The sequence below is a fragment of the Otolemur garnettii genome, unplaced genomic scaffold (assembly GCF_000181295.1).
Source record: "Otolemur garnettii isolate 467f Iridium unplaced genomic scaffold, OtoGar3 scaffold00070, whole genome shotgun sequence".
Taxonomy (NCBI): domain Eukaryota; kingdom Metazoa; phylum Chordata; class Mammalia; order Primates; family Galagidae; genus Otolemur; species Otolemur garnettii.
Window position 1 is genome coordinate 8,386,606 of NW_003852465.1, and position 13,579 is coordinate 8,400,184.

A 13,579-nucleotide genomic window follows, 5' to 3' on the forward strand; every position below is an offset into this window, starting at 1 on the left:
GCACTGAGCACAGGGAAAAGGGAAGATAGGAGAAAAGAAATAGTCTTATTTAAAGCAGGTTAAATGACATATTCACAACATGCTCTTGGGCCATGAAATATAGAAATATCTATTTTCTTTCCTGGTCGTCAAAGCCCACCCCTAAATGAAAACAAAAGTTTCTAGATACTAGTCTTGCTCTTGTTGACTAGCCTGCTGGAAACAGTGGCCCACTATGTAAGTCTATATGTGGTTCCCATCAAGCCACCCTGGGACACAACCTATCTTTCAGCTTGGCCCACTCCTACCAGGATCGGTGTAGCAGGATGGTGTCAGGATCACTAACTTCAACCTTCTTTGTTATTCAGAAAGGGGGGCCAGTTCAGACAGGCTCAACGATTCCTTATATATTTTTCAAAGTGCTTTTGTTGCATGTTTCATTTTCTGCTATACATGGCAATAAATATAATATTTGTTGCTTTGGTCTGTACAAAAAGTCTATGAGGAAAGTAAGACAGGTGTTATCAAATTGGAAAAACAATAAATACAGAGAAGTATCTTATTCTGAGTCCACCAAACAACGGTGAAAGAATTTGAAAACCTCAGTCTTCTGATTTATAGTCCAAATATACACCATAATGCCACCTCTTGCGTTGTCAATTAAATACAGTAAGTACCAAGAATTAAATAATACTCCAGGAATCCTGTAATGGGTCTGCATGCTGTTAACTTTCTAAAAGAGAATGTGAAAGTCCCCAGCAACTCATATAGAAAGCTATTTATTTCCTATGGAAATTATCAAAAAGAAAGAGAAAAAGAAAGTAAAACAAAAAGAGAAAGAGAGAAAGAAAGAAAAGAAAAAACACACAAAAGATAGTCTTCCCCCCAAAGGCAGGCAGTTATGAAAAAGGTAGGACATCTAGTTGCTGGAGTGGAAACAGTAACATTCAGTTAACAATGGAATATTTAAAAAAAATAGTTTTCTTTTCAAATTGTAACTTGTGGTAAAACATAGAAAAATGTACTAAACAAGCTTGGTATAAAACAGAGTAAAATTTTCAAATAAGCCCAAGGAGAAAGCACAATGCTGGAAAGAATGGGGTACAAGGGGAGAGGAGAAAAGATTTCATACAAAACTACCTATAACAATACAGAAAAAAGTATAAAATGTTCCTATTTTGGAACTTAAGTACAAAATGACACTGGCATTGGATCATTTCACTATCTAAGCCTGAGAAGCTCTCAGAGGGTTGGGGGGAGATGCTAGAAAGAACAAAAGGAATAGCAGTTTTTAAATCTCAAGTTGATCAGTCCAAACTCCACCCGTTTTTCAGCTGAAAACCCCACCTCCCTCTGTAACCTCTATCCCTAAGCCAAAGTTCATCCAGGCCTCAAAATATTCCATTAGCAAGTCCACAAACACCCTACATAGGGGCTGGGATCTGTGTGTGCTGGAATCTGGAAAATGGAAATAAATCTACAGGCTAAATGGTGAACACATTCAGTCTTTTTAAAAAAAGCATATCCCTGTGAAATATATATATATGTGTGTGTGTGTATCTATATATATATATATGAAATTATCTGTGGTTAGAAACATATTTAAACTAGCCACAGACCAAACTAGACCTGCATTCCTCCAAAGCTGGAATCTTATGCTAAAGACTGAGGTCCTTCTTCTTGGTCAGAAGTAGGCGGCAGCAAAAGTAGCGCTCTGTCACTCCAATGGATTGCTCCCGGGGCAGGTCTGCCCCATGACGTGTGCTGTTAGCACATGCAAACCCCCTTCTCTTAAGGAAAAGGCTGTTTGGGACTTTGGGGTCCATCCAGGACTTGTGTGCTGTGCCTCAGGATGAGATGAAGCTACAGATAATAAACAGCCTTGGACAGAAGCAGATGATTTCACATAGGGACATAAAACAGGAAAAGTAAAAATCCTGGAGGCAGGACTTATGCATGTGCCCCAAAGTCCAGATTACAGTCACATTCCTGACTACACATCCTGAAAATTGTGTGTACACATATGTGCATGTATATGCTGGTGGTTTTTATCTCTACCTTTTGCCCATGCCCTGTCCTACTTCCTAGTAAGGCCTAACAACAAGAGTTTATATGAAACCGAGATTCTTTCCAAGCTCTTCTCAGTTCCCTAATTAGGGACTGAGTGAGGTTGGAGCCCTTTAAAAACAAGATGGCAGAACTGAAGAAATGAAAAGCAGTCTCTCTCTTCAGCTTAGGGATGTCCCTCACCCCTTTCACAGCACCAAAGTTTCTTTGCAAAAATAGTATCTGAGATACAAAAGGAAAGGCAGATGTGCTTGTGAATGCATCTCGCCAGGGCCTGGGCCAAGATCAAGGGCTTTACAAGAACAGAGGGTTGGGAGCAGCTGTTTCCAAGGTCTCTGGCTGTAGACAACAAAGAGCTGGTCCCTCACAAGGTATCTGCTGAGACAGTCTTCACAAGAGTTTTCGGTGGAGGATCTCCCAGACCATCCGCTTCCGGAAGTATGGCATGTGTTGCTGCAGGGACAGAGACATCCTTAATTTTCATTTATTTTATGCAGACCTAATATTTCTTTCCCCATCCTCCTTTAATTCTCAAAGTTTTCAACTAACATAGTCTCAGTCATACTTCTGGTTTTTCAAATTGTTCATTCTTGATTATATGGGGTTTTTTTCCATTCCATTAATTCTTCTACTGCTATTTCTATTGCTGCTCCATTGCTGTAGCCTTAGAAGGCATATTGGACATACCCAGGAGTCCTCAGGCTATGCCCAAATGTCTCCAAGAATTTTGAGAATGGTGTCTCTGAGTTGAATTTTTTTTTTTTTTTTTTTGTGAGGCAGGGCCTCAAGCTGTCCCCCTGGGTAGAGTGCCGTAGCATCTCAGCTCACAGCAACCTCCAACTCCTGGGCTCAAGGGAGTCTCCTGCCTCCACCTCCCAAGTAGCTGGGAGGACAGGCACCCGCTACAACGCCTGGCTACTTTTTTTTTGGGTTGCAGCCATCATTGTTGTTTGGCCGGCCCGGGCTGGATTCGAGCTGGCCACCTTAGATGTATGTGGCTGGCGCCTTAGCTGCTTGAGCCACAGGCGCCAAGCCTCTGAGTTGAACTTTTAAGAGGATATGAAACCAACGCTTAAAACTAAAAACTCACTTTTCAGGTAAAAAGTTAAGGGAACTTCAAGAGTCAGCTCAGTCTGGTCTAGACAAAAGACTATGGTGGAAAAATCTGGTAAAGCCATTGATTCAAACAGAAGTAAAGAGTAAAATGGAGGCCAGGGGCAGGTTTATTTACAGAAGGAAAGGCAAGGCAAGGATCAAGGGTTTTATAAGAACAGAGGGCTGGGAGCACATGTTTTCAACAGCTGGAAGCCTGTAATTCCAGCACTTTGGGAGGCTGAGGTGGGTGGATCACCTGAGGCCAGGAGTTTAAGACCAGCCTGGACAGTATAGCAAGATGCCATCTCTGCAAAAATATTTAAAAATTAGCTGGGCAGGACAGCATGTGCCTATAGTCCTACCTACTCACACAGGCTGAGATAGGAAGATCACTTGAGCTCAGGAGTTACAAGAGATACAATCACTGCACTCTAGACTAGCAACAGAGTGAGATCCTGTCTCTTAAAAGAAAAACAAATAGAATTAAATGGCAAACACTGTCAGAATAAGCCATAATCTAGATACCACTCAGTCTCAATCCACCTCAGTCTCTGAAGGACTACATGGACAATCCAATCATATACTAAGAGAAGAATGACCAGCTCCATCAAGTGAGAGGGCAGCATAACAACTACACTAGGAGATCAAGGTGTGGCCTGTTCCAAAAGCTGACTGGGAACTAAATGCAAGGAAACCAAAGAAAATTTGCTCTGATCCCAGTTCTCTGTTTTCTTTCAGGATCTATAGTAGGTGAGAGAAATGGGAAGAGAAGCCTCTGCTCTTCACCAGGATTCCTTTGCTACAATATGTGATGTACTATTACCTAGGACAGGGCCTAGCATGGTCTTTCTTTCCTTTCTGATGTGGCTCAGGCAACAACCACCAGTATTATGAGTCACAGGCTAATGAATGTTAAAGGTCAGGGTAGAGGCCCCCAAGAAAAGTAAATGGATTGAAAAACATCTATAGGGCAGCTTGGAAACAAGGTAAGCTCCGCTCACCTGTGTGAAGTTGATTGGTCTGTCTTTGGTTATACAGTCAGCATATTTACAGGCAAACATCCCACAGTCACTTCCATTCATCTGTTGTGGTATTTCCTGAAAGATCAACAATAGCAACAAAAAGGCAACATCTTTCTAAGTTTCTTTCCTTCATAGATTAAAAATAAGAACCAAAGAATATAAATTTTTACAGGTTTCCATCAATTTTGCAGATGACCCTGGTCTACTTCAGGACAAGAGATTCAAAGAAAACCAGCATTTCAATATCAGGTTTGTGTACTTCATACTGATCCTACAAGAGAATCTCTTAGACTTCCATGGCCCCTTAGAGTGTACAAAGTGGTCCCTCCCCCAAGGGCCAAATAATCAGTGAATGTTTCCCACAGGAGTAAAAAGCTTAGCAAAATATCTGGGCATTTAGAAAACCTAGTTTGGCAAAAGAAACACATTACTGTTTTCTCACAAATGGCTTAATCTGTCTACCACGAGGAACTGAACAACCAAACTGCAGTCAGGCTAAATACTAAGAGTAAGGTCCCGAGGAAACAAGCACTAAAATCCTTTCCTCCCCAAACACCCTACTCTTGGAATTTCCATCTCATCAAGATGAAATGTACCTGGCTTTTCTTGCTGAAGAGCTGCCAGCCGTTGATGTCAAACTCTTTCCTTTTCTTGTCAATGCTTTCCTGCTTTAGGTATTGCCTAAAGGTATTAGGAGAGAATGAGCTGAGTGGTGGGGAACAGAGGACAGCAGAATGGGGCTGACAATCCTTAGGAAGAGTTTCATCTGCTCTTCTGAGTAAAACAGTATATAACCCAGGCAGGGAATCCAGAACTGCTACACTTCCTCCAGGGCCATGCCTGCCTCTCCCAGCTCCAATTAAGGCCTGCTCTGTCAAGCCAAAAAGAACATAACCCCTGTCCCTAATACCCAAGCTCCTTTTACCGACCATTCCTCCTGAGTAACAATTTTTAATTCATTTCCTTGATTTATATGGTCCTTTAGAACTCAATCTAATGAATGAAAACTGTTTCTCTAGCAACATCGGGTATTTATTTACTATTGTTAGGCTTGGTTTTCTTGTGTGAAAATTCAATTCAACAGTTCACTGAATGCACACCTCCTGTAGAGCACACTCTGTTCACCATTCCAAAGCTACCTCACTCTGGCTATAATAGAAGTATAGTGAGGAAAAGGTGTTTTGGAAAAAGAAACAGGTAGGATAGAAAGAGATTTGCACTCTTGATTCCCAGCTACATATAAAAAGCAGGACCTGGGCAAATCCAAGTCACCTCTGTGGGCCTTGGTTTCTTCACCTGAAAAGTCAGAAGGTTGGATTAAACAATTTTTAAGTAGCTTCTTATATCTATCTACATAGCCACTCTATATTTTAGTGAACTAGGACATAAATGCCTCTTTTAGGCCATATTTTGATATCGTATTATTTTTAAACTCTTCATACTCAAATGTAAAATATCCACTCGTACTTAATATGAAGATTTTTGTTATTAATCACCCCATTGAAGGTATCAAACAAGTAATTTCAACTGTTGAAAAACCAGCATTTACCTGACACCAAATTCTCTGTCCAACTTTTTATTGTTACTCAAGAGGAATGGTCAGTAAAAGGAGCTTGGGTATTAGGGACAGGGGTTATGTTCTTTTTGGCTTGACAGAGCAGGCCTTAATTGGAGCTGGGAGAGGCAGGCATAGCCCAGGAGGAAGTGTAGCAGTCCTGTATTCCCTGCCTGGGTTATATACAATTCCATACTTACAAAAGGATCTTGCAGGCTTCATTGTTTATCCCACCCATAGAATCATAATAGGTAATGTTCTTCTTTCTGAAGTCCACGACCTGGGAATAAGAAAAAAATCTGTGTTTATAACGTGAAGAAAATTGGTTTCTCAGCTCTTCCCTCTCCTGGCCCCAGAAAGCTTTCCAGACTTCCTGCAAAATTGTCATGTTTGATTGATACTTTGTATTACACCATGCTTAATCTGTAAAGGAAAGAAGAATGAGGGGTTATTTACACAAAACTATAATGGGGCTGATCAATTAGTTGCCCTGAAACCTTTTTCTAGGGTTCAGGTTCTCTCCCTGCAAGGTGAGCAACAGTGAAGAAACAACATCCTCTTCATAGTTTGTAAATTGAGTATCTCGAGATTATTTCCACATAGTTTCAGAGAGATGTTGAAAAGATTCTGGGTTTTGTTTCTTTGAGAATTTCCTTTTGGCTTTATGCTTTTCAAATGAAATTCAAAATAGATTATGAAATAACTTTTAAACATTTTCTTTTTCCTTCTTATTTATTTATTTTTTTGGAGTTAGAGTCTCATTTTGTCACGCTTGGTAGAATGCTGGGCATCATAGCTCACAGCAACCTCAAACTCTTGGGCTCAAGAGATTCTCTTGCAGCGCCTTTAGCTGTTAAGAAAAACAAAACAACAACAACAAAAGATTTTCTTGCCTCAGCCTCCTTGAGTAGCTGGGACTATAGGCGCCCACCACAATGCCTGGCTGTTTTTAGAGATGAAGTCTTGCTCTGGCTCAGGCTGGTCTCAAACCTGTGAGCTTAGGCAATCCACTCGCTTCAGCTTTCCAGAGTGCTGAGATTATAGGCATGAGCCAGCACACTCAGCTTAAACTTTTATTAACACGTTAAACTAACGCATCCATGCCTCAGTCATAAAAGTATTTTTTTAAAAATATATATATTTTAAATTTTTGCTTTCAATTTCTGCTGGCTTTCACTTTATCTTAGTTTGAAGTTTTTTTCTTTTTTTTACTTCTTCCTCCTATAGTGATTCTCTTGCCGCCACCACCACCCCACTCCCCACCCCCGTAGCTGGGATCACAACGTCGGGCTATTTTGTTGTTGTTGTTGTTGTTGTAGAGACAGGGTCTCACTCTGGCTCACTCTGCCTCATGCTGGTCTTCCGCTCAAACTCAGCTGAGCTCAGGCGATCCACCCACCTCAGCCTCCCACAGCTCTGGGACAACAGGCGTGAGCCACCACGCCCAGCCATAAAAAATATTAAATTACCAAGTATGCAAGGCAGGTCGTGATTACACAAAATAAGAGTCACAGAATCTAAGTTGGCAGCATCATTATGCATTTACTTTTTCTCCCCATTCCTTGCCTTGAGGTTACTTAGACATCCGATAACCCTTTTAAATATTTTCAGAACAGGAAATTCCATTGCGTTCTTCAAAATCTAGTATCTCCTATCCTGGATAGGAAGTTCATTGATCTATGTGACTTTCAGCCAACCTCTCACTCAAACACTACTCTTCTCAATAATCAAGTGAAGATGTAGAACTACTACTCACTACCCACCCTTCTGTGGGTTATACAATACACTGATTTCTTTTAAAACTTGCCAAAAAAAAAAGTAGTACTCACAGCTAGACACCAGTGCACTCCCAGGTGAATGGGCACCAAAAGAATGTCCACAGAAAACACATCCACTTTCTTTGTCCAACGTTTCACTGCCTGATAACCAGCCGTTTTTAACTTAGTGAAGAAAAAGGTATTAAATGCATGTACACTTGGCAATCCCTTCTCCTTACTTCGCTCCATCAGCATATTCATGTAGAAATTGATGATCTGTGGGAAGAAATCATATACGTTAGAAGTGGCACACAAGCCTTTCAAAGTTATATAAGGAAAAAGCAGTTAATGTATGAACAGCATTATGTCATTGTTTCCTAGTCATTTGAATTAAGATTTCAACACTCAACAGCTTCATGTCCCTGTATCAAATTCTGACTAGAAGGGAGAGGGTTGCGGTGGTTGTAAGCAACGAGAAGAGAAAAAGTTGGTGTATGTATATTATGGGGTTGGGGATGAAAATGGGCAGATGCTGGCCAGACCTAGAAGACTGACAGTTAGATCAAAAGACTGAACAATGAGGGGGAAAGGGGTGTTAGAAGGTGAAGCTAACAGAAAAGGAAAGGAAGGCATGCCAGTGGTTTAAAACATTAGTTACTTTAATCTATTGGAGGTGTGTGAGCAATTTAAATAGACCTTATGCTCTGTTAGAACCTAGTTGTTAACTGAGGTAAGAACAAGACTTCAAACCCAATATGAGGGTACCTGATTTTGCACAAGAATAGAAAACTCTGCTCCATGGTTACACACTGACTTTTCAGCCTAATGAGCCATCTTGCAGAGGCCAAGTATTTTTGGTCTCAAGTAGAACTAAGTGATCGGACAAATTATACAGGAAAAATACCTAAAAACTGACAATAGTCCAGCAGCAACGTCATCTTTATAGAGGCAGACATGAATGTATAAACATCTACCTTATATGAAACCTAAAACTAAAGTCACAAACACAAAAAGCAAAGTTCTCCCTTGTAATCTCTATGGTTAGCTTTCTCATCTTTGTTGATTTCCTCTAAGTCTTCAATATCAAGCATGAGTGAAAGAAATTAAAATGCCTGGGAGGAGAGTTCTGTTAATAAAACAAACGTCTTCTCTAATAGTGACTATATTGTCTACGGTTCTATTAGGTCCAGGACTCTCTGGTACTAAAACTTGAAAGTTATTGTGCCGGAAGTTACTGCATACTTACTTTATGTGGCCAGCTGAGGCCAGGCCAGTGTCTGTCAACTGCAAGGAATGAATGGGCTAACTGATCCACAGCTTGGAAATATGACTAAGAAAACAGGCACATTTTTCAGGATGCTTTTTGGGGAATGGGAAAATGCCCCCATTCTTTGACAAATATTTACACATCAGGATGCCAGAGCAATGAGCTACTGCCCAAGAGCAGGCAACTGCATACTGGATAGGCAGCAGGGAGCACTGCCAAGAACACAGCAGAGCATGGGCTAGAGCAAAGAAAGAGCCCACAGATGAGGACGCCGAGGCAGTGGCTAGAAACTGCACTCACCGTTAGGCAGAGCTCTGGGGGAGGAGGTGCCTAGGACTGAAGAAAGACACTGTTCTGCCCGCAGCTCCTGTGACTGAGTAGCAGGTCCAGAAGACACAGGTTTGCAGCTAATTCTCTACCCAGTGTGATGCTCAACAGACAATTGGAACTCAGAGTTCAGTTGTTTTAAAATAACGATGTCAAGACAATTAGAATTATGTATTTCTCAAATCCAGGTTTTCAGTCTCACTCTGCATCTGAACATAATGGTACTGAAGGATGCCTCTAGGTTTGTGAAGGCAGCCACCCACCAGTGCAGTAGCAACTGCCCAGCAAGCATGGATTTTCAGGCTGTGAACTATGTTATTTAACAAGAAGGGATTAATTCCTCTGGCTTTCTACCTATCCCATAATGGTAGCTGCATTATAAGGCTAAGCCCTTCAGTCCAAGGTAAAAATGAATAGTCAGAGGACCTGCCAGTCACTGCAAACCTTCCCCAGGGGCAGACAGCATAAAAGGCAGTGAGGACTAAAAGGAGAGGTGAAAGTGACCAAGGAGAAAGCTCCTTTAGGGACCTATCAGACAGGTATTACCTCTGGAATCTTTAGCCTAAAGCCTAAAAACCAAAAAGGATGACACAAATGAGTGTCACGCTACACACGACTATTATTCAGGAGGAAAGAGTTCCAGAAACAAAGAAAGTTTAGCTGGACTTAGCCTGAGTTTTTTTCCACCATGAAAGAGTGCACTAGAAAGCTAAAGACCAGCACGGCTGAACAGGAACCGAGAACCAGAGATCAGATACTACAGTATCTGCTTCTTTTGAGAATCCCTCTCTCATGCTGCCTCTAACCAAGGTTTCTCCACTGACAGGGAAATGGCCTCCTCCAAGGTCAACTAGTTAATTAGCTCTAAGGAGTGGTCTGGGTTCTTTTTCATTTCCCCCAGTACGAAGGAGTTTGGTGGCCATGTTCCCTCCCACTTTCTGAGAATGTGTAATCTGACATCTGAGGCAGCATTTCGATACAAGTCTCTCCCTCAGTCTTTCAGCTATTACTCCATCCAAATGAAGGAAACTGCCAGAGTTCAGCTAAGACATAATCACATCTCCCAAAATGCCAGGAGTTAGAGAACAAAAAGAATCCTACATGTCAACTCAAAGAGGTGGGCTGAAGATGAAGGAAAAAGAAATGAGAGAAGGGATCACAGTACTCAAGATGAAAGAGAGGCAATGACGGTCACAGCTTTTGCTTGCATTTTGTGAAGACAAGGCCCCCTGCCCCTGCAACATCCCTTGGCAAGAGCCTTTGCTATACATAAGACTCTCTTAGCTCCAGCAGATCCTAAATTCCCTTTGAAACAGGGGCTAAAAGTAAATCAGCCCTGTGGCTACTGTTTGCCTTGCCAATATAGCACCACTTGAGGAACACTGCCAACATGGTCCACTTGTCACCCTTTCTGGGGCCCACGCTTGCCTCTGCCCTTCCTGCTGCCTTCACAGCCTTGCCATGAGCGTCTGCTTGTCTATGCAGTCCTGTTTAGGGATGGGAAAGTTGTTTATAGTGTCTTAGTCCTTTGTGATTTTATTTGAAGAGCTGCCAGGCTGAAGCTGAAAAAAGCTTCTCTTTAAAAGAAAAGCCTACATGTTTTCAAATAAGGATTAATCCTTCTCCTGTATGTTATCACAATAACATAAATGACCACTGTTATTTGTATCTTTCTTCTTATTCAGTAAACCAGCCAAATAATTGCTTTCTTTTTTCTTTTTGGAGACAGAGTTTCACTTTGTCACCTTTGGTAGAGTACCATGCCGTCATAGCTCACAGCAACTTCAAACTCTTGGGCTCAAACAATTCTCTTGCCTCAGCCTCCCAAGAAGCCGGAACTATAGGCACCCGACACAATGCCTGGCTATTTTTAGAGATGAGGTCTTGCTAGGGCTCAAGATGTCTCGAACCTGTAAGCTCAGGCAATCCACACACCTTGGCCTCCCTAGGATAGGTGTAATAGGAGTGAGCCACCACACCCTGCCCTAAACTACTGTTTTCTCATGCATCTAGAAATAAAACATTTCACTAACAATAAAGTGTCATTTTCAACCCTTAAGGAAATAATATTCTAAAAGTCCTGGACATGACAGTTCTCCTGAGCAGAGACCAAGATAACTTTTAGAGGGACAAAAGCCATTTTTCCAATTTTACCTCTCTTGATTTTCACCTTGGCCTTCCCATTCTGATTTTTAAATTAAATCTACCCTTGTGAGCCACAAAGCCTCAAAAAACTAATCAAACAGCAGCACTGAATGTTATGGTTTAGAAGCTCATTCACTTATAATATCTGATTTAATATCATAGGAATCAAGAAGGCAGGCTTCCCTCACTGTGAAAATGCACATAGGATTTTTCTCACATGCAAACTGAAGTAACAAGTTATTATGATTACTGCTAAAGTTCTAGAGAAAGACAAGCAAGCAACATCTATTTTTATGGAATCATTTATGGAAAATAATTACCATTCTCTGTGTGATGCCACATAAATCCTTGGTTTATCAAGACTAGTTCCATTGGCTTGGCGCCTGTAGCTCAGAGGCTAGGGAGCCAGCCACAGACACCAGAGCTGGCGGGTCTGAATCTAGCCTGGGCCGCCAAACAACAGTGACAACTACAACCAAAAAAAAAAAAGAAAATAGCCAGGCGTTGTGGAGGGAACCTGAAGTCCCAGCTACCTGGGAGGCTGAGGCAAGTAAATTGCTTAAGCCTAAGAGTTTGAGGTTGCTGTGAGCTGGGATACCACAGCACTCTATGAGGGCGACATAATGACCCTCTGTCTCAAAAGAAAAAAAGACTAGTTCCATTTAGAAACAGTTCAAAGAGGTAAACCATAACAATGTGGAAGACAATGAGTCATGTTAGAGGCACTAAAACATTAATTCTGATCATTTCATTCTACATATAAACGTGTACAGCACACGGCAGATCATGTTCCTTTCACTAATGTGTTTCATTTTGCCTAACTTTTCCCCTTCTTATACAATCAGCTTCTGTTCCCTACGGAAAATCTATTCCCAGTGCTGGGTCTGTCTAGTTGAACTTACTGTTTTAGAGGTTATTTCCTCTCTTTACAAAGCTTAACTTAGATTAAACTACTCCTTGGAAATAACTGTCAAGCTATAAGCACTACCAATGCCCCATTTCCATCAAAGATTTGCATTTGAAAGTTAGAATGCTATACAAAAAATGGATGTCCCTTGGTCCCAGATCCTGATTCTGCAATAAAAATCAGATGACCTTATACGTCCCTGTAAAGTCTTACTTCTTACTTTCCCATTACTAATCAAGAAAATGTTCTCTATACATCAGGGTATATGACACTAAATAGAAAGACATCTGTCTTCTTTCAAAGATGAGGCTTATAAAATAGGTAATTAAGTCTGCCAGGGTAACAGTGGCTTCAGTGTAATTCCAGTCTGTTATGTAGATTCTATCTAACTCCTCCTTCACCATCCTCTTGTCCCCCATATTTGCTTTGAGTTTTTCCTCATGGTCTTTCACTAGCCAATGAAGTTAGAAATAGAGTAACATTTCTAACATTTAATGCTTTTCCAGTTGGAAACAATTGCTAATAATTAATATGGGCTTGAAGAATAGAACCAAAAAAAGAGACATGTCTGCTTGCTATTTTTCCAATTCATTTACATAAATTAGTAGTAAGGAATAAAAGGGAGAACAGGGTCCAAGAAGGAAAACAAAGAGAAAGGAAATAATTGCAGCTATCTCTCTTCTCCCCATGGGACAGGGCATAGAAAGGAGACAGTGTTTCCGGCATACAAACATTTGGGTGCACAGGCCCCATCTACTTGTTCCAGTCTTCCACTTTCTTATTGATTTCTGTCTAATTATTCTATCAATTATTGAGGGGCACTGAAATTTCCAACATAATCATAGATTTGTTTATTTCTCCTTTAGTTATATCAGTTTATGCTTCACACATTTTGAAGTTCAGTTACTAGGTACGTATATATTTTGTTTGTTAAACCTTCTTGCACTGACCCTTTATCATCATTAAATATCTCTATCACTGGAACTAGTCTAGTCCTAATATCTACTTTGGGCTCAGTGCCGTAGCTCAGTGGCTAGTGCGCTGGCCACGTACACCTGGGCTGGTGGGTTTGAACCCAGCCTGGGCCTGCCCAAACAACAATGACAACTACAACAACAACAAAAAAATAGTTGGGGGTTGTGGTGGGTGCCTATAGTCCCTATTACTTGGGAGGCTGAGGCAGGAGAACTGCTTAAGCCTAAGAGTTTGAGGTTGCTGTGAGCTGTGATGCCATGGCACTCTACCAAGGGCAACATAGTGAGACTCTCTCAAAAAAAAAAAAAAAAAATATATATATATATATATATACACTTTGTGTAATACTATCACTTCATTTTCTTTTGATCAGTGTTCATCTGATTTTTTTTCATCCTTGTACTTTTGGAAATTATCTGCATCTTTACATTTAAATTGCTTTTTTTTTGAGATAAAGCCTCAAACTGTCCCCCTGGGTAGAGT

The 13,579-nt window shown here is 41.0% G+C and overlaps 1 protein-coding gene across 1 annotated transcript in view; it reads right to left on the minus strand.

The window, feature by feature from the left end:
• Positions 1–869: 869 nt before the first annotated feature.
• The window catches only part of SENP1 (SUMO1/sentrin specific peptidase 1), a 78,914-nt gene continuing 66,204 nt past the window's right edge, over positions 870–13,579 (minus strand). Inside the window, exons 12-16 of the mRNA XM_023515367.1 lie at positions 7,548–7,751; positions 5,919–5,998; positions 4,760–4,844; positions 4,143–4,238; positions 870–2,499 (exon numbers count right to left, since the gene is read on the minus strand). Of these exons, the coding sequence (XP_023371135.1) occupies positions 2,437–2,499; positions 4,143–4,238; positions 4,760–4,844; positions 5,919–5,998; positions 7,548–7,751 (528 nt within the window). The 3' untranslated portion in view covers positions 870–2,436. The remainder of the gene's footprint in view (positions 2,500–4,142; positions 4,239–4,759; positions 4,845–5,918; positions 5,999–7,547; positions 7,752–13,579) is intronic.